This window comes from Meriones unguiculatus, chromosome 6 (genome assembly GCF_030254825.1).
Source record: "Meriones unguiculatus strain TT.TT164.6M chromosome 6, Bangor_MerUng_6.1, whole genome shotgun sequence".
Lineage (NCBI taxonomy): Eukaryota > Metazoa > Chordata > Mammalia > Rodentia > Muridae > Meriones > Meriones unguiculatus.
This window is the reverse complement of record NC_083354.1, coordinates 54220753-54242325: the sequence shown is the minus strand read 5'-3', so window position 1 is coordinate 54242325 and position 21573 is coordinate 54220753. Positions and strand designations below refer to the sequence as shown.

The following is a 21573-nucleotide window of genomic DNA, read 5'->3' as shown; positions in this document are numbered from 1 at the left end:
CAAGTTGATGAGACTTTATAGGTATAGCTTCTGACATTACTAGGAAACATAATCTCACAGCAAACTCTCTGATCCTCTGGCTCTTAGAGTCCTTCCCTAACCCCACCCCAATGTTCCCTGAGCCTTAGATGTGAGAGTGTTTCTTCTTGTTTGTTTGTTTTTGATGTCTCCATTGGGACTGGGCTCCACAACTCTGTGATTTGATTGGTTGTGGTTTTGGTAATGTTTCTCATCCATTACAAAATGAAGTTTTCCTTGATGATGGGTGAAGAATACAGTTTTCTTTGAGTATAAGGGCAAATGTTTATATATCATTGTTAAGGATTATGCTGGTTTAGCAAATAAATTAGTAGTAAATTAGATTCTCCTCCAGTATCATGACTTCACTAACACTGAGTAGTTTGCTAGGTTTTCATCCACTGAGAAGTTTTCCAGTACTGGGCATGATTTGTTGAGTGGGTCTTAGGTCCAATTAGAGTGCTATTGCTTATCACCAAAGTATGTGCACCATTACCACATCCTTAGGTATTATCATGCTATGCTGGTTGTTGATGTGATTAATAGGTATCATAGCTGAATATGACTGTTGGTTGTCTCCTTCCTTTCGAAGTTTTGATGGAACCTTCTAGTACCATGAAAGTTAGTCAAGGAGACTTTCTTTTCTAGTCTTGTCTATTTGATATTTTGAAAGTTTCTTATACCTGGATGGGCATCTCTTTTTCTAGATTTGGAATTTTTTTCCTATGGTTGTACTGAAAATATTTTCTGTTCCCTAGGAGTGTTGTTCTTGTCTTTGTTTTGTACCTATAATTGAAAGAATTGTTCTTTTCATGGCGACTAAAAGCTCTCTCTCTCTTTTTTGTCATCGATCTTTACTAAATGATCCAATTCTTCTACCTTATCTTCAAGCCCTAATGCTCTATTTTTCCATAGGCCCTATTCTCTTGCTGAGTCTTCCCACTGAACTCTTATTTTTAAAGATTTATTTATTATGTATATACTGTTCTGTTTTCATGTACCTGCACACCAGAAGGGGGCGCCAGATCTTATTGTAGATGGTTATGAGCCACCATGTGGTTGCTGGGAACTGAACTCAGGACTTCTTGAAGAGCAGCCAGTGCTCTCAACCTCTGAGCCATCTCTCCAGCTCCCCTACTGAACTTTTTATTTGCCTTTTTTTTTTTATTTTTAGCATAATTTTAGTTTGTTTCTTCAGAAATTATCTTTATCAAAATCCATTTCCACGTCTTTAATTGAAATTGCTAATTTCATATCTTGAATTCTTTATTTCATTCAGCTCTTTTAGTTTTGCTCTCTTGGAGTGATGTGTCTTCTTTGAGTTGTTTGCACATGGTTACTCTTTTGAATTCTTTGGAAGGTTTTTCCAAAGAGCTCTCATTGGGAGCCAATACTATGGGAGTAGTGATTTTTGGAGAAGACATATTATTTTGGCTTGTGATGTTGATTTTGTTTCTGCACTTAGACTTGTGCATTTGGAATTTGTTTTTCTTTCTTTGTAAAAAGTCAAATCATAGTCTTCTGGTGGAGGAGATTACAATGTTCAGGAGAGGTAGTGTTTGGCTCTGTGAGACTAGTGTTCAGGGTTTAGGCTTTCTCTCCTTGGTCCTCCTCTGAGGTTCAGCTACTGTCTGGTGTCAGCTTCAGACTCCCTCCTTGGTCCTCTGCTTTCCTCTGAAAGCTCAGGAAGTCCTGCACCTGTGGACCTTTCCCTGCGTTGGTTCTGGTTTTCACCCTGGGCCTGTGAGCCTTCCCCTGGGTTACCTCAAGTCCCTACCTGGGTCTATAGCTTCAGCCTTGAATTGTTGTGTGAATTTTAAGGACAGATATATATATTTTTACTTTTTGAGGCAAGGTCTCTCTATATAGCCCTGGCTGTCCTGGAACTCACTTTTTAGACCAGGCTGGCCTCAAACTCAGATCCACCTGCCTCTGTCTTGAAAGTGCTGGGGTAAAATTATGTGCCAGCACATGCCGCTAAGGATAGATGTTTTTAAAGTTTGCATTTGTGTGTTTGTGTGTTTAGTTGATTAGTTATTGTGTGACACACTGCGTGTGGAAGTCAGAGGACAACTTCTAGGAGTTGGTTTTCTTCCTCCACTATGTTTGGTCCACAGATTGAACAAGTGCCTTTACCAACCAAGCCACCTTGATGGCCCAGGATAGATGCTTTAGAACCCAAACATTTAGTCAACACATTGCCATTCATTTTCCTAAAGCATCATTCAAACATGAAATTGACATCAATGATGATGTCATTATATTTAATGCTATATTATTATTAATATGTTAAGATATTAATGTTATAGTTTATTTAGCTATATTTTTGTACTGTCTTCAGATTTTTAGGTGTATTTTATTCTAAGAGCACATCTAAATTTAGATGGCCGAATATTTAGAGTGAAATGAAATATAATACTACACAATAGTAAGCTTATTAGTGAGGAACGGCTTTAATATGCTTTAGTTTTATCTTTCTGATTTATATTTGTTTGTTTTTTGTTGATTTTGTTTTTTAGACAGGTCTTACTATGTAGCTCTGGCTGTCCTGCAACTTGCTATTTAGACCAGCTATTTAGACCTGGCTTTGAATCATTTCTGCCTCTGCTGCCCAAGTGCTAGGGTGTCTTTTTGTTTTGAGACAGGGTCTCCTGTAGCCCAAGCTGGCCTGGAAGCAGAAGATGACTTGGAACGCACTTGTACCTCTACCTCCTGAGTACTGAATGTACAGGTGTATACCACCATGCCTGGCTTGGTTTATTCTTTAACTTAAATTGAATTTAAGCCCAAGACTCATGAATTTAGTGGCACTGACCACATTTCCTATGTTCAGTAGTCATGTGTGTTTATTAACTTCCATATTCAAATGAAAATGGTATTGTGAGTTATGGAGTGGAAAAGCAAGAGATGAATTTCAGGTTATTACAGTAATCCAACAAGAGACAATGAGTTGGACCAGAGTGGTAATAGTAGAGGTTATGGGAAATAATTGTTTTCAGGCTTATATTTTAAATATCTAATCAGTTGAAAATAGACATTTATTGAGATGGAGGGTACATTTCCTAGGTGAGGTGGATTTTTTTAATTTTTTTATTTTTTATTTTTTTTTAGGAGTTAGCTTTTTAAATATGTTAAGTTTGGATACTTTTCAGCATCAAACTGCAACTAGAAGGGACCGAATTATCTAGTTTGTTTTCTATGGCTATGATAAATACCATGGCCAAAATCAACTTAGGGAGGAAAGAGATTATTTCAGCTTAAATGTCCAGGTCACAGTTCATCATGAAGGGAGGTCAGTAGAGGAACTCAAGGCAGAAACCTGGAGACAGGAGCTGAAGCAGAGACCATAGAGGAATGCTGTTACTGTCTTGCTCTCCTTGGCTTTCTCAGTCTGCTTTCTTATACGACCCATCCCCACCAGTGGGCTGAGCCTATTAGTATTTGTAATTAATCAAGAAAATGATCTAGGGGTTTGCTTACTTAAAATTGTATCAAGTTGACAAACTAACCGGGAGTTGAATCTAAGTTTAGCTATTTAATCCAGAGAAATATCAGATTCTTCAGTGTATTTAAATGCATGAGGCTGAGATCACTTTAATAAGGAAGGTTGATGAATGAGGTTGGAGGACTGAAGCTGAGGGCTCCAGAACAGTTCAGAGAAGAGAGCCAGCCATCAACAACTGGAATAGCCAGTTGGCTAAGAGAAAACTTAAAAGAGTGGCTAGGATGCCAAATAAAAACCAGTATTGTCAAAACATGTAAAATGCTACTGAAAGGTTAACTTGAGCTGAAGTTGAGACTTGACCTTGGATTCAGCAACTTGGAGGTGATATTGATAAGAGCTATTTAAGTGAAAAATTAAAGAGGAAAATGGGAAGAGGTTCAAGAAAATCAGCAATGGAGGAAGTGGACACAGCAAGTGTCCGTAGATTTTGAGAGTCATTTTACTGTGGAGGCCAACAGGCCCGAGTTGGTAGCTGTTGCTGTTAGGTTTAAGCGGCAGAAAGTACCGTGGCGAGTCCTCATGCTGTATACATTACTCCATGCAACAGATCTGATGCAAGAGGTTTGGGGGAGGGGTATGAAAGGTGGTCTGGGAGTGGGCCATGAGAGAGACAGGCTGAGAGGCCGAGGCAGGGTGAGTGATGTCAAGAGGGACCTCTTAAAGGGTGTGTGTGTTGCATTAGGAAAGTGTGCGACAGTGGCAATACACTGCACCTGGCAGTGGCAGCTGGCACTGAAAGGCAGGCTGGTGGAGCACCTGATTTCCAACATTAGCACTACTCGTGAGCAAGTAAAGGTGGATGCTTTTGTTTGGTTCTTAAGATAGAAGAAATAATGGGTGTTTATGTGCCAATGAGACTGATCCAGTAAAGAGAAGGATTGTTTTAATGCAGCAGCTAGAGTAATGTAATTCAGACAGGTAAATAAATGAATTATCTGTTTAAAAAAGATAAAAGAGCATGTTGAAGTAACAAATGAGGAAAACCCAAGAGAAATGTGTCATCTATAGGAAACATCCTGCATGAATTTGCTTACATCATTTTCTCTTCTTTATTTTCAGCTGGGGCTTCCTATAAGCCAGGCTGGTCACAAACGTGCTTTGTAGCTCAAGATGTCCTTGAACTCTTAATCTTGCTGCCCTGTGGGCTGTGGGATTACAGCCATGGGTCTCCTCACAGGCTAGTCAGATGGTTGAGTGGGTGAAGGTGCTCACTGCCCAAGCCTGGTGTCCTGGAACCCATAGAAAGGTGGTAGGAAAGAACTGTCCAGTCACAGCTGTCCTCTGACAACTCTACAGGTACCATGATTTGCACTTAACCACTCACTATTATTATTAATCAATAAATTTTAAAATATATACTTATCATACAATAGAATTAACCCTTCTTAGCTTGGACTTTGAGGAGTTCCACAAATAGCACCACAATACGTAGGTCCTATTTGTGACATCGTCTTGCTGTTTGTGGCTAGCCTGGAACTAATAACTCACAGCAATCATTTGCCTCAGCCTTGGGAATGCTGACATTACAGGTGTCAACACCATGCCAACTAGCTGTCACCTTAAACTTTTATTTGGTTAGTTTTTGAGACAGAGTCTCTTTATGTAGCCCTGGCTATCCCGGAACTCACTATGTAGACCTACCTGCCTCTGCCCCCAGGTCCTGGGATTAAAGGCCACCACATCCAGCCATTTAAAGTTTTGTCGAAGGCTATAGGTTGAGCTAGACACTGAAACTGGAACCTCTGCATGCAGGATGTACTACTGCTTTTTTTTTCTTTTAAATTACATTCCTTTACATGTATGCACGTATGTTTGTGTTCATGTGTGCTTGCGTATACACATATGCAGTCACTTTCCATTTACCCTGTCAGTCCCAGGGATTGAATTGAGGTCTTTAGGCTTAGCAGCAAGTGCCTTAATCCATTGAGCCACCCTGCCTCAAACATTGGCTCCTTCTGTTTCCATCTCTTGTACTAGGATCAGAGTTGCATACTGCCATATGAGTCATGAACTTGAGAAAATAAAGATATCATCTAGGCCATTTCAGAGCAAGTTTGGCATCCTGTTGGAAAAATTAGGAAATTCAGTCTGTGCTGATGAGTTTTTAGAATTTTGTGTAAGAGAGTAAGCTGTGTACTGAGATACAATCAAGGCAACCCGGATCATTTACTGTAAAACCACAAGTAAGAAATAACAGGTTTTATGAGAAGCCCAGAGTCATATCCAGGACGGAGACCACAGAAGCTGGGCACAATTTCTAAGGATAAAGTGACACACGGAGTAGAGGCTTTTAGGTGGAACCTCTATAGGATAGTGTACAAATTACTGACTTAATTGGACTTCAATTGCTCTATGGATAAAAGCTACTGTATATTATTACCTAAGCATTGGTGAGATCCCAGAGGAAAATATGTACAGCAGAGATGAAAGAAGTCATTAATACAAGATTTGGGGGGAGAAGAGAGGTGGCTCGGCTCTTAAGAGCTGGCTGCTCTTCAGCAAGTTTGATTCCTGGCACCCGTATCGTGGTTCACAACTGTCTGTACCTCCAGTTTCAGGGAATCTGATACCCTCTGGTGGCTTCTGTAGGCACCAGACATTTACATGGTACACAGATACGCATGCTGACACAACACCCATACACATAAAAATAAATATTAAATTTATAAAAAAGGAATGGGGAATATTGCAGTGTAGAGAGAAGCAACTATGAATGAAGATGCAAAGAAGTTTATAGACAAAAGAGGATGTGGTATAATTTCGCACGGATAGTCTGATTTTCTTACTGGGACGGATGATGCGTGCCTGCTGAGGACTGAGAAGTAAGACAAAGAGATTAAAGAGTGTGATCAGGCTTTTTGTTGGTTGTGGGTTTTTGAGACAAGGTCTCCAGAGTAGCCCTGGCTGTCCTGGAACTCATTGTGTAGACCAGGCAGGCCTTGAATTCAGAGATCCACCTATCTCTGCCTCCTGAGTGCTAGGAGGAAAGGTGAGTGCCACCATGCCTGCATATGATCAGGCTTTGGAAGTTTGAGGATGTAGGCCATCTAAAGAGGGACACTAAGGGAGATTTCTTTTGGGTTGGTTTCTGGTTTTCCCCACAATATCATTTTAGTACTGGCCTTTTCATGTCGTTCCTTTTTGATTATATTGATATCTTCCAAGTAAAACATTGAGAAACTTTTAGTCCAGGGAAGTTTAGTAATTGTTGTAATTTAAAATCTATTGACTTTTTGTTTGGGAGAAGTGGTTTTGGTTTTGTTTGTATTGTGGAACCACTTGGCTACTATTAGCTTCTAATTTTAAAGCGTTAAAGCCATTTGAAACCACTGCACCAACCTCCCTGCTTCTACCGTCAATCACTGCGTAGCTGGGGCTGGGAATCGAGTTTGTAGTAGAACACTGATGGAGACTATATGATGCTTTTGTTTCACTCACAGCAACTCAAAACAACAAACACAAAGGCCACCACTTAGACATTTTTACTTTAATTTTAAAAATACCCCAAATCTATACATTTGGCATTCTGAGAACATGAGCTTCAGCTGCTTTAGCTTTTGTAAGAGAGACTTCTTTTTGAAGCATGCAGCAGTAACTGCAGACACCCAGAATTTGTCAAAATGCTGAGAACAAGTAACTTTAATGTTCATCTATAAATGGAGCATCTGTCATCCCACCAAAACTCAGGGAACATTTTAGAAGGAATAGAAAGAATATAAGAGCCAAAGGTTGGGCCAGAGTGTTGGGGAGTGTTGTCTTCGGCTGTGACACTCTTGAACTCACAGCAGCTCTTAATGCCTCTATAAGATGTACACAAGATTGGGGCCATCGGCATCTTCCCGTGGAGTGGGAGAGGGACTTAGGAGGGCACTCCACCCGAGGGTCTATCGGTTAGTAATGGTTATTGGAGGAGGCAGCGGTGTTTCCCTCTGGCATAACTCTGGTAAGGCACCCTTGCTCCTAGCCTCTTGCCTATAATGAAACTCATTGGATCACCAAAAGAGAGAGAGGCGTGAAATGATGAAATGCCGAGGACGAGGGTTAGCAGTAGTTGGAGGAAGACAAGAGGTAGGGAAGAGCAAGTGAGTATGATCGTATTATATACATGTAAGAAGATATCATGAAACTCATTATGTACATATGCTAATAAAGCCATAGGTTTTATTTCAAATATGCTATAAATTTACTTATTGTGTTCATATTATACTTTATACATTTTTATATTCTGTACATGTACTAAAGCTCTATTTGGTTTTGTTTAATTTTTTACTATAAAATACAGAACTTGGTATGGATTTGAGGCAAACTGGCCATAAACAGAATTTCTTTAAAGTGGCTAAGTTTAAAAAACAAGTAACAAAAGAAACCTTATAGTACAGCAGCAACATCATAAAAAATATGTCAAGTACCCAGATAAAACACCTGTTTACGATGCTGCAATTTTTTGTTGTTGTTAAGTAGACAAACTAGTTTATAATTTTTTGGTTAAATACAAATAAGATTATTTAGCAGAACTGATTATATACACTTCAACAAAGAAGTTAGTATGTATTTTCAATTAAGAACTTATTTTTTTGTTTGTTTTGTTTTGTTTTGTTTTCTGTTTGTTCCAGACAGAGTTTCTCTGTGTAGCTCTGGGTGTCCTGAAACACACTCTGTAGACCAGGCTGGCCTTGAACTCAGAGATCTACGTGCCTCGGCCTCCCACGTGCTAAGATGAAAAGTGTGAACAATGAGTGAACAACGGACATAAAAGTTGTTCAGTCAAAACTTGGTGGTGTACCTCTTCAATCCCAGCACTTGGGATGCAGAGGCAGGTGGATCTCTGTGAGGCCAGCCTGGTCTACAGAGTGGGTTCAGACAGCCAAGGCTACACAGGGCGACTCTGTCTTGGGGGATGGGGGAAGCATGCATAACATGGTACCCTGTGTCTCTAAATGTGACTTAGCAGAATGGGATAGGACCATTGGAGTACAGATACAGAAGCCAACTTGATACTGCAGAACACTCACTTCTGTATTTTCCTGTCCTTTCAGGTAACGCTTCACTTGTTGCGTTTCCAGTTTCCAATACCAACTCACCAACAAAGATTTTACCGAAAACCTTAGGGCCAATAAATGTGAATGTTGGACCCCAAATGGTAAGAAAATTATCCGATATCAGAATTGACACTTTGCTTAGGCAAGACTAGTTTATAGAACACTTAGGATGAAGATGTTTGGTCACATAGTCTACTTAATTTTAGTTATCTCATTTACTCCAAGTAAAAGTCTTGTTTTCATCTCAGTATAATTGATTAAATATTAATAAAAGTTTTGTGTAGTTTTTGACATTTCAATCTGTGGGTTCTGAATGTGTAATGTTAAGGTTTTTGCTTCCTTTATGAGGTCTTTCTTGACTTTTGTTGTTTAATTAACTTGAAATCTATTGTATTCTACTTGCCTTCTGTTTTCTTTTCGTTATAAAATAACTTTTGTGGAAACCATATGTTCTCATATAAGTTGAATATGTAACTGAACAGTTGAGTTTATACATGGAACTATAAACTTCAGGGTTTTTTTTTTTTCCCATTAAAATATTATTGTAGGTAAGCTCAAGCCTGAACTCACATTTTGGGAGGCAGAGGCAGGAGGAGCACCACAAGTTACAGGATAACCTGTCTAGTGATTTCCAACCAATCCGGGGAACTACATAGTAAAGCCCTGTCTGTAGAGAGAAGGTCAGGGCAGAGAGGGGAAGAGAACAAGGGTGTTGGGATGGGGGGATACATAGCCAGGGAAACAACATTTCTTTTTGTTGTTGTGTTGGTTTTTTCTTCTTCTTCTTCTTCTTCTTCTTCTTCTTTCTTCTTTCTTCTTTCTTCTTTCTTCTTTCTTCTTCTTCTTCTTCACAGGGTTTCTCTATGTGTATCCCTCATAGAGATCTGCATACACCTCCTGGCTAATATTTTAATTATTAACCCTAAAAATAATAAATGGAAAATAAATATGTGTTTGTTCCTCTAAAAGCATTTATTAATTCTGCTAGAGCTTGAAATATGTAGCACTCTCAGAAACCTTATTTATAATTACAGTTGCATTAAGTTACTCTGGCTAGATAGAAGGTTCCCACCCATAAGCTCTGTACTCAGGAAGCTGAAGCATGAGGATCAGTTAGAAGTACATTTAAAGCCATTTGGACTGTCATAAAAAACCTACTCTACAGAGATAGAGGGATGGCTCAGCACTTCAGAGCACTGGCTGCTCTTGCAGAGGGATCCTGCCTTGATTCCTAGCACTACATAGGGCTTACACTGTCTGTAAAAGTTTCAGGAGATCAAACACCCATTTCTGGCCTCCATGGTACCAGACATGTAAATGGTACACAGACATACATGCAGGCAAAATACCCATACATATAAAATACCTACTGTTAAAAAAATTCATATACCTAATTTTAAATCTTTGTTGTTGTTGTTTGAGACAGGGTTTTTCTGTGTAGCCTTGGCTGTCCTGGACTTGTTTGTAGACCAGACCAGGCTGACCTCAAACTCACAGATACCCACTTGCCTCTGCCTCCCCAAGTGTAATTTAAAATATTAAACAAACATGTTTTGTTTGAAATTATTCATTTACTTGTATGTATACATGTGCACTTACACACATGCCACAGCACACAGCATGTGTAGAGGTCAGAGGGTAACTTGCAGTAGTGGTTCTCTCCTTCCACTCTGTGGTTTCCAGGGATCGAACTCAGGTTATCAACCCTAGTGACAACTGCCTTTGCCCACTTAAGTATTAGAGAATAATTCTTCCCTGTCAGTGTTTATATGTTTTCATTTATAGAACAGTGCCAAAAAGGGTTGTCTGTGACATGGAGCATTCTGTGGACTATGTTGAATTCAACGTTTAGATGGAACTATCTTTTAATTCTTACTGGTTTCAGGAGGTCTTTAAGGTATTATAAACATGATATTTCCTTTGGTCAGTTGAAGACTGTTAATTATCTGCAAAATTCAAGTTAAAGATAAAACACAATTTACTATAAGAATGTGAAGAATGTAATCTAGCTCCAGACCCCATAGAGAGTAGCCCCATTTGAAAGTAGCTCAGGAGAGATTTTCAAACAGTGGCTAAGCATTTGCCCCTCTCTTAGCCACTAGAGTAGATACAGATAAGATAAGACACTTAGCTAAAGCCTGGACTTTGAAATGGAATTATTTAAGTACGATAATTAAATAGTAACTAAAAATTAAATTTGTATGTGAATAGTGCCCTTAGAGTTTGCCTGTGCTTGGAGAGATCTTTTCTTTCTTAGGTAGGATGACTTTGAGCTCCTGATTAACCTGTTTCAGCCTCCTGGGTGCTTGGTGGAAATACTCTGATGAAGTTCCTGTTGGAGGTTAGAAACACAGTGTTGGAAAGTGAAGAAAAGGTCAGCCGTCCTGTTACAAAGTGGCAGAGAGCTTGAGCAAAGCATGTATACAGCCCGGGTATTATTAGAGGAAGAACTTCCGAGCAGTGAAAGAAAGTATAACATATTCAGGGAGGGTATATTACTTCTCTTTATTAACTGTGATACTTGAGAAGGAAGAGTCATACTGAATTTATAATCAGAGGGAAACAGAATTTATTAACTGTGATACTTGAGAAGGCAGAGTCATTGAATTTATAATCAGAGGGAAACAGAATTTGAAGGATTTGGAAAATTCTCAGGCACACCTTGTTTGGTTTATTTTCTTGTGGACTTTAGGGCTTTGGTGGTTGATGGGTAGAGGTTGGAGGTGGTTTCGGTGTAGCCCTGAGCAGCCAACTGCTTCAGCCTTCGGAGCGCTGTGAGTACAGGTGGGTAACACCACCCTCTGGCTATAGTTTAAATCTAAAGACTTAAAAAGATCTTCTGAACAGAGCACTAAGATATGGCCAAATGACCCTTTGATAGTAGATATAAAGTGTGAGGGGTGCTGCTTATTAAGACAAGAGGATAATGAGTCTCAAGGCATTCCAGTGATTACAGGTGCTGCCTCTCCATCGCATGATCAGAGCTGTAGGGAAGGGTAGAAAGAAAAGAAGAGTATGGGCATGGGGGATCTTGGCAATCTGTATCTGGAACTGCCAAGAATTCTGGTTTGATATTGCTCACTCATTGTATGTATGGCTTTAAGGTGTCTATGTGCAATGCAGGCATGGCAGTTGCGCCTTCAGAGGGTACAAATGACAGCACCTTGGCAGTGGTGTCCGTGTGTCCATCTCCACTAGGCTACAGAAGGCTGATTCCACTTGGATTTCAGAGAACCCTTCAGGGAGCCTCAGGGACCAGATAGAGAAGAGAGACCTCATTAGGGGGAGGTACAGGAATGGGGCCCCACCAAACTGGTGAAGGTGCCACCAGCAGTAGGGCTGCCACCCTTAGCAACCCGAGCAGTTCCTCTGGGCTTTAAGGACTTTACTCGGGCCGAACTTGAATTTGTGGTTTCCACACTGAAAAGAATTTCAGGCCTAACCAGTGTAAGAAGCAGAATTGGAGATTTTATTTTATTTTCAATTTTCTTTTATGTGCTTTAGTGTGAAGGTGTCAGATTCCTTGGAATTGGCATTACAGACAGTTGTGAGCTGCCATGTGGGGGCTGGAAATTGAACCCGGGTCCTCTAGAAGAGCAGACAGTGCTCTTAACCACTGAGCCATCTCTCCAGCCCTTGGAGATTTTATTAAAGGCACTGTATTTTGGCTTAACTTTATATGAGTGGGTGTTTTGTATGCAAGAATGTGTGTGCATCACATACAAGCAGTGCCCATAGAGGTCAGAAGAGGCCATGAAACCTCCACAAACTATGTTCACAGGCCTTTGTGAGTGGCGGTGTAGGTTCTGGGAACCCGAATCCTCTCAGAGCAGTAAGCGATCTTAGCCAGAGTGTTCTAAGGTAGGTGCAGGCATCAGGTTAGGAAAGCGGTGCTCAGAGTAAAGGAGGGCACATTGGACACCATGGTTATGGGATTCTCTGCAGATGGCAGCTCCTGGATTTTACAGTAGTTAGATACAGCACTTTTGTGGAATTTGAAGTTAGTATATTATCAGTGGGTGGTCCCTGAGGGGCACCTGATAGTTGATAAGATAAAATCCTAGCCCATGGAAATACAGGAAAGAGTTTGGTTTGAGGTTCTCAGGCAGTATGTGGGGAATGGAGTGGGGGCCTACCCAAGGTCATACTCATTCAAGTTTTAGACCTAATTTATTGTTACCTTAAGGTGAAATGTCTGCAGATGAAGGAATTATTATTTCTGTATTAGCAACCTTCATAGCAAATGTTTGTGCTGGAGTTCTGACTTTTCATTTGGCAAGAAACTGTGATCAGTGCTCCTGGGTGGCAGCTGCTTCATGTTTCCCAAATTTCTCTTCTGACTTGGGTGTATAGAGAAAGCATTTCAGAGTATAGATCCTACATCCCCATGTGAATATAGTGTGGGCTGAGACCTGACAGATCTATGGCCCTCTGTGTTGGGGCATCAAGTCGTTCAGAAACAAGTTTCTAAAGCTTCACATTTAAAGCTTCAGGCGACTTGCATAGTGACTCTGCCCTGTTACAAAGCAGCTTCCTGGAGGCACTTGAGTTGCACCCCGCCGTGCGGCAGTGCACCTGGTCAAGTGTATCGGAAGTCTGTGTCAGTTCCACTAAGCTGCTGTTTGTTTTCCTTCCCTCCTTACATCTAATTCAAGGTCTCTGAGGAAAATCGTGAGGCCTGGTGCCCAGAAGGCAAGATTAGCGTGATTTATATCCTCCACACTGCCATTGGCTAAGGATACGTGGAGGTGGGGCATGTAACAGTGGAGATATGCAAGGAGAGGCTCTAGAGATGTACACATACATGATTTCACTAAAAATATAACTATTCCCAGGTATGGTGGCATATTCCTTTAATTCCAGCACTCAGAAGGCAAAGGCAGGCAGATTGCTGTGAGTTTGATACCAGCCTGGTCTACAGAGCAGGTTCCAGGACAGCCAGGGCTACACAGAGAAACCCTATCTTGAAAAGAAAAAGTAAAAAAAGAAGAAGAAGAAAAGAAAAGAATTATTCTTCCATCTTCTTAGTTTATCTTCAGGTTAATCAGCTATTGTAAAGAATGACTCTTAGCCAGATGACTGACAGGTCCAGTTGGGTTTATGCTGTTTTAAAATCCTATGCTATCTTTTTATGTATATGGGTGTTTTGCTCGCATATATGTATATGTGCTGTCTGTGTACAGTACCCATGGAGGTAAGTCATCAGATCCCCTGGAGCTAGAGTTACAGAGGGTTGTGAGCTGCCATGTGGGTGTTGAGAATTGAACTCTGCGTCCCATAATAGAGCAACCAGTGCCCTTAACTGTTGACCCCTCTCTCTAGCCCCCATTCATATTAATTCTTAAGATTGGGGATAGTAGTATGTAATGATTTGGGCAGCATTTTTTTTTCATCCAGGGTGAAATAGAAGTCATATTCTAGTTTTTTTTTTTTGGTTTTTGGTTTTTTGTTTTTTTTTGGTTTTTTTTTGACCAAGAAGTTGTAGCTTTTCTTTAATAGCCCTAACCATGATAGCTGCACTTAATTTGTATGGCATTTTAATCTTAAGGAGAGATTTCCTTGGTACTGTTTTCAGGGAAACAGTAGGTAGGGTTCAGAGTTGAGGAGGATGAGAGGGATGTCTTCAGTGGCCTCCACACCTGCCAGACATGTCTAGCTACCTCGTAGGAACCCCGGGCTCTTCTGTCCCAAGAGGGTACTTCAAGAAGCATCTCAGAAGCGGAGATCCAGCCTTTACCAGACATTGAATATACTGATGCTTTGATGTGGAGCTTCCCATTGACTAGAACTGTTTTCTGGCTACATGGCTCTTTGCAGAAATTCACCTAGGATTAAAGGCATGTTCCATATATCTGGCTTCTTTTGTTTTGTTTTGTTTTAACATTCATTCATTCATTATTTTGTTTTTGTGTTTATTTAGTGTGTGCGCGCGCGTGCTCAAATGCACATGTAAAGGTTGAGTGTACTGTGCAGGGGTCAGTCCTCTCCTCTCACCACGCGAGCTCCAGGGACTGAACTCTGCTTGTCAGGCGTGGCAGCGATCACCTTTACCTACTGGGCTATTTGCAGCTCCTGAAAGTTGTCTTCTGCCCTCCACATATGTGCTATGGCGTGCAGGTGGTCTCCCTGCCCCCCCCATACACACACACTCAACACACAAATGTAGAAGGCCTTATGAAAAGATTTTTCATTGGTTATAAAAACTAATTTAGATTTAATTTGTGTATCTGTGTGAATGTGTGTCCCACATGTGGGAGTTCCTGTGAGGCCGGAAGAGGGCATTGGACCCCTGGAGCTGGAGTTACAGATGCTGACACTGGTGCTGAGAACCTAGCTTGAGTCTTCTGGAAAAGCAGCAAGTAACTACGGACCCATCCCTTGACTCTGGGAAGCTGGCTTGGCAGTGTTCCCTTTAGTACTGCTTTTCTCACAGGTTATCGTATGAAGGATATAATCTTATCAATAGTCATGTGTATATTAGGATGATCTCCTGGCTATTTAAGTTCGGAAGAATAGAAACTGCACACTTAGTAAAGACAAAAGTGTCATATTAATTGAATATAATACTTGATAATTATGAAAATTCTTTTTCAGAGTAAATATGCTCTCAGCTTTTCTAACTGTAGATGGCAGCAGTACTTCTGATATGTTGTTTGAGGGCAGCCAGTCTTCTTGTTAGGATGCATAGTCACTATTGGTTTCCTTAGCCTAACTAATCAGTTGTTCTAGAAATGACAGACAAGATTAAATTACAGACATCTGAGGTTTGAGGAACAGTTGATTCTAAAATGTAAAATGCCTTCTTCTTCTATAGTTGAATGTTAGAAGAAAATTTACACATACTTGCTAATTTATTTTCATGTGTATACATCTCAGTCCGCATTAGTTACAGTGTACCTATGGGGATCAGAGAACTCCAGGGGTCGTTGCTCTCCTTCTTCCATGTGGGTTTCAGGGATTAAACTCACTCAGGTCATGAGGCTTGGTGGCAAGCACTTCCACCCTACATGACCTTCTTGCCAACCCAGAGGTTTAAATTTGGAACTTCAAAATTAAGTTTCAGGGACATAAAATATGCTTTGACTCATTATCCATGTAACTTATTTTCTGCATTTGGAGGTAGAATTTTGCTTTGTTTTGGTTTTGCTTCTTTTGAGATGGGATATTGCTCTATTGCTCAGGCTTGCTTGGAATTCTGAGCTCAAGTAATTCTCCTGCCTCAGCCTCCTGTGCATCTAGTACTTTGTGTCTGTCTACATTTTGTTTTGTTTCAGTTTTGAGACAGTCTCACTATGTAGACCAGGCTGCCTTAAACTCACAGAGATCTGCTTACCTCTGTCTTTAGTGTTGGGATTGAATATGTGTGCCACTATACCTAGCATTTGTTTCGTAATGATCATTGTTATTTTCCTAGTTTAAAAGAATATGCATTTTGAACTTGCATTACAGATTTTATTCTATCATCTTTCCAGTTTATCCACCCAGAAAATGTTAGGATCCCAGCACTTATGAACAGAGGCAAATAGATCTCTGTGAGTTTGAGACTAGCCTGGTCTACAAAGCAAATTCCAATCAGGGCTGCATAGAGAAAGCTTTTCTCAGGGGAAGAAAAAAAGAAAAACCATCCCCTCCCAAAAGAAAGAAAGAAAGAAAATGTTAAGAAACTGTAGAATGTGATAATTTGACGTTGAAAAGCAAAAGAAAAAGTAAACTAAAACTTAGTTATTCCTTTCCAGGATTCTTCTAAATAAAGAAAACCGGGTTTTCTTATGTCTCTTCTTTCTCATCCTCATTACATCAATAACACTAAGCCCTATGCTGCCAATCACCAAAAGAATTCTTTAGTAACAATACTACACAGGTGTGGGGCTGGAAAGATGCCTAGGAGGGTTAGAACACTGGCTGCTCTTCCAGAGGTCCTGAGTTCAGTTCCCAGCACCCACATGGTGGCTTACAGTCAAATGTGATGAGATCTGGTGCCCTCTTCTGTTGTACAAGTGTGCATGCAGACATAACATTGTGTACATAATAAGTAAATGGACCTTTAAAGGAAAAAAAAATACTATACAAGGAAGACATTCAGTTAGAGTGCTTATGTTGTTTTGTGAAGACTTTTCTGTAGAAATAGAGTGGATTAAATAGACGGATGAAATACTCCAGGTTCCTTTTGTTAGTATTTGATTCCCCTGCCACCCAGCACGAAATTAAATTTAAGGAATTAAATTTAGGGTCTTCGGCTTGCTAGGCAAATGAGCTAGGTATGTGAACTTGATGATCAATCTGCTTTTTTCTTAAGCTGTCCATGCCCACTTTATGCTTGGTAGAGAACATTTTGATATGTGATATAATTAGTGAGAACTATGTCCTTTGTGTTACAGTCTTGTTTTGTGAGACAGGGTCTCACTGTGTTTCCCTGGCTGGGCTGGAACTTAGTCTCTAGACCAGGCTGATCTCAAACTCACAGAGATCTGTGTCTCTGCCTTCCAAGCTCTGGGTTTATAAATCTGAACCACCACTTGCAGCTTTTCTGTGAGTGTCTCCTGGTATTGTATAGATTCTGCAGAAAGATGTGGTACATCAAGACACATTCTGTGGCTAAGATGAAAAACTCAAGTGACAACACATGCTGGAGAGGATGTGGAGAAAGGGGAACCCTCCTCTGCTGCTGGTGGGAATATAAACTTGTACAACCACTTTGGAAATCAATCTGGTGCTTTCTCAGACAATTAGAAATAGTGCTACCTCAAGATCCAGCTATACCACTCCTAGGCATATATTCAAAAGACACTCAAGTATACAACAAGGACATCTGCTCAACTATGTTTGTAGCAGCTTTACAAACAGCCCAGATGCCCCTTAGTTGAGGAATGGATATAGAAATTGTGGTACATCTACACAATGGAATATTACTCAGTGATAAACAAACAAACAAACAAACAAACAAGGAAATCATGAAATTTGCAGGTAAATGGTGGGCACAACTGGAAAATATCATCCTGAGTGAGGTATCTCAGAAGTAGAAAGACACACAGGGTATATACTCACTCATAAGTGGATATTAGACATATAATATAGGATAAATACACTAAAATCTGTACACCTAAGGAAGCTAATCAGGAAGGAGGACTCTGGCTAAGATGTTCAATTTCCATTCAGAAAGGCAAAGAGGATGGACATCGGAGGAGGGAGAAAACAGGGAACAGGACAGGAGCCTGCCACAGGGGGGCCTCTGAAAGACTACCCTGCAGGGTATCGAGGCAGATGCTGAGACTCTTAGCCAAACTTTGGGCAGAGTGCAGGGAATCTTATGAAAGAAGTGGGAGATAGTAAGACCTGGAGAGGACAGAAGCCCCACAAGGAAAGCAACAGATCCCAAAAGTCTGGGCCCAGGGGTCTTTGCTGAGACTGATTCTCCAGCCAAGGACCACTCATGGAGATAACCTAGAACACCTGCACAGAGGTAGCCCATGGCAGTTCAGTGTCCAAGTGGATTCCATAGTAATGGGGACAGGGACTGTCTCTGACAGGAACTGATTGGCCTGCTCTTTGATCACCTCCTCCTGAGGGAGGAGCAGCCTTACCAGGCCACAGAGGAAGATAATGCAACCACTCCTGATGAGACCTTATAGACTAGGATCAGAGGGAAGGGGAGGAGGACCTCCCCTATCAGTGGACTGGGGAAGGGGTGTGGGTGGGTAAGAATTTACCTAAGGGACAAGATTTTGGGGGCCAGGAATTAACATTAGAATACATAACACCAGGCCAACTTCCAACATGTATCTAATAATTGATGATATTAAATTCACATGGTACAATGTTATGTGTATTTTAAGATGGTCTCATGTGGCTTAGGCTGTCCTCAAGCTTGCTTTTTAACCAAGAATGATCTTGAATTTCTGATCCTCCAGCTGCTCCCTTCCAAATGCTAGGATTACAGGCATGGGTCATCATACCCAGCCTGGGAATTTGTAGGGCTCAAACCCAGAGCTTCTTGAGTTCGCTGCAAGCTCACTTGGGCGTTAGTGTGATGCTTTGTTTTCTAATGCTAATTACTGGCCCCCAAGATCTGGTTGCCACCCAGAGTGTAACTAGGCAGAAGAGAAGTAGGCAGGGTTTAGGTTCCTAGGCTCTCGGAGGGAGCAGGGGACCCGGAGGAAGAGAAGGAAGCAAAAGATGTAGAAACTGGAATGGAAACAGGAGAGAAATTGCCACGGCACAGCACGTGGCCATGAGGACTGGCGTGATGGAACACAAGCAGCCCAAACAGAACATATGACAACTAATATTGGGGTACATGTAACTGGAAAATAACAAAAAAGCTTAGAGGGTTGATACCTGCCCAGTTACTGTGTTTTGAAGCGTTTATAATTCTAAAAGGTCTCTGTCTTGATTATTTGGGAACTAGCTGGGGTAAGGAAGCCCTCTAGAGTCTAATATCAATTCAACAACAAAGCACTCTACCTAAATTGAGCTACATCTCCATTTTACATATGTATGTATGTATGTATGTATGTATGTATGTATGTATGTAGTTTTTTGATACAGGGTCTCACTGAGTAGCCCAGAATAGGTTTGACTTGCTATGTCAATAAGCCAGGCTGACCTTGAACTTGTATCTATCTCTCAAGTGCCACTGTGCTTGACATATTTATTAAGTAAAAAATACTTTATTTAATAATACGGGGGGTGGCTGGAGAGATGGCTCAGTGGTTAAGAGTACTGTCTGCTCTTCCAAAGGACCAAGGTTCAATTCCCAGCACCCACATGGCAGCTCACAACTGTCTGTAACTCCAATTCAAGGGATCTGACACCTTTGCACTAATGCTCATAAAATAAAATTAAATAAATTATTAAATAATAATAATAATAATATGGAGTAAAGTTGGAAAAGGGAAAAACGTAGAATTATATTTGTCAATGCAAAATACAACTCTCAATCCAAAGGAAAAGAGAGAATTTATTTTGAGACAAATGAGAGTGTCTCATGGCTTGAGAACACAGATTGAAGTTGTTCCAAATGACGTGTTCTCCTGTGGAAGTGGTTGCATGGATTCCTGTAGTCACAGAACAAAGATAGTCATCAGTCATCCATTCATTCCTGAGAACATCAGGCACACAGATTACAACAAATGAGAAAAACTGCCAAAGGTCATTGCTGCTGACTGATGATACTCTTAGCTTTTGACTTAGCGAAAGCTAGTGGTCTGCTAAATTGGTGTATTCCAAAAGGGATGTTCAGCCAGGTACAGAAGTTGATGATAAATGACTATTAGAGGCACTAAAGATAGTTTAAGATCATGTTGGCTCTCCATCTGCAATATTCTAACTCACCACTCTCATGAGATTCTGAAGTTCAAATCAGTCTACAGAATGTAGGTGTGGTTTGTTTCAGGGAACTTGGTTGATGCATTGTGTAATAATCCAGGTTGAATAGTGTTTTGTGTGTGTACATTAGGTTCTGAAGAGCTAACTCACTGTTATCCTAGGTCACATAAATCAGGCTCTACTGCAGTTTGTATACTTAATCTCAAATAAAGCTTTTGTTTTCCCTTTTCTCAGGGATAATGTTTGCTTGCTTTTGGGGAGAGGAGTGGTTGAGACAGGGTTACTCTGTGTAACAGAGCCTTGGCTGTCCTAGACTCAAATTTTTTATATATACCAGGCTGGCCTTGAACTTACAGACATCCACCTGCCTCTGCCTCCCATAGTACTGGATTAAAGGAGTAAAGGCATGTACCACTACGTCCATCTTGGCTTGCTTTTAAGAAACTGTCTCATTTGGTGGCCCTTGCTGGCCTCACATTACTAAGATCCTCCTACCTCTACCTCCCAAGTGCTAGAATTAAAGATTGATTTGTGTATGAGTGTTATACAATGTGTGTTTGAAAGCCAGGAATGTGCATTAATTATTTTTTGTGTTCCTGTTCATATGAGGCAGGGTATCTTCCTGAACACGTGGGGCATGCATATTTTCGGCTAGACTGAAAGCTAGTAAGCCCTAAGAATCTTTCTATTCCAATTCCCTCAGAGCTGGGTTACAGGTGAATATGGTGTGCCCAGCTTGTTATGTTGATGGGATTCGAACTTCAGTTGTTACAGTTGCACAGCAAACACTCCTAACCAAGGCACTGTCTCTCCAGCTCCCAAAATGCTTGCCATGTAGGACAAAAGCTTTTCATTTTTCTGATGGCAAGAAATTGTCATTTGCCAGGTTAATCCTTGTAAATTGCTGTTCACTTACTCGAATCTACATTGTGACATCATATCAGGATACTGGTGGTTTAAGATGCTAGAATGGAAATAAATCATAGGTACTAATGATAACTTAGATGGTTGGTGTAAAAGCTGTTCATAGCACTTCTTTCTCATGTTAGCTAGCAACACCTTCTCCTGTTAGCTAGCAACATCTTATCTACCTACCTGCCTGCCTGTCGTATGGATCTTTTACCTGCATGTGTGTGTATGCACCATGTGTGTGCCTGATGCCCAAGGAGGCCAGAAGAGGGCATTGGATCCCCTGGAAGTAGAGATACAGATGGTTGTGAGCTGCCAGTGGGTGCTGGGAATCAAACCCAGGTCCTCTGGAAGAGCAGGCAGTGCTCTTAACCACTGAGCCATCTCCATCTCACTATATAGACCTAGCTGGCCTGGAATTCACTCTGTAGACCAGGCTAGTCTCAGGCTCAGAGAGATCCTCCTGCCTCTGCCTCCCTATTGCTGGGATTAAAGGCATAAATACTTAATTTTATTTTCTTGTTACCAACTCTACAGATTATAAGCACACCACAGAGAATTACCAATTCAGGAAGTGTTCTGATTGGGAGTCCATATACCCCTGCACCAGCAATGGTCACTCAGACTCACATAGCTGAGGCTACCGGCTGGGTTCCCAGGTAAGAGTGTCAGAAATTACTATTTCTAAGCCTCCACCCCCTTACTGTCTTGCTGTGTTGTTGTCTACTTGCTATCATTTTTTTTTTTTTTACATTTTACATTTATTTATTTGTGAAT

The 21573-nt window shown here is 40.8% G+C and overlaps 1 protein-coding gene across 19 annotated transcripts in view; it reads left to right on the top strand.

Moving 5' to 3' along the window:
• Positions 1-21573, top strand: part of Tfdp2 (transcription factor Dp-2) — a 125249-nt gene that overhangs the window by 69576 nt on the left and 34100 nt on the right. For 8 of the 19 annotated variants that reach the window (XM_060385474.1, XM_060385476.1, XM_060385486.1 and 5 more), the window contains 2 exons: positions 8560-8663; positions 21334-21455. In XM_060385474.1, the coding sequence (XP_060241457.1) occupies positions 8560-8663; positions 21334-21455 (226 nt within the window). Of the gene's footprint in view, positions 1-8559; positions 8664-17116; positions 17231-21333; positions 21456-21573 lie in introns of all 19 variants that reach the window. The other 11 variants (XM_060385491.1, XM_060385489.1, XM_060385488.1 and 8 more) reach the window with 2 other exon arrangements.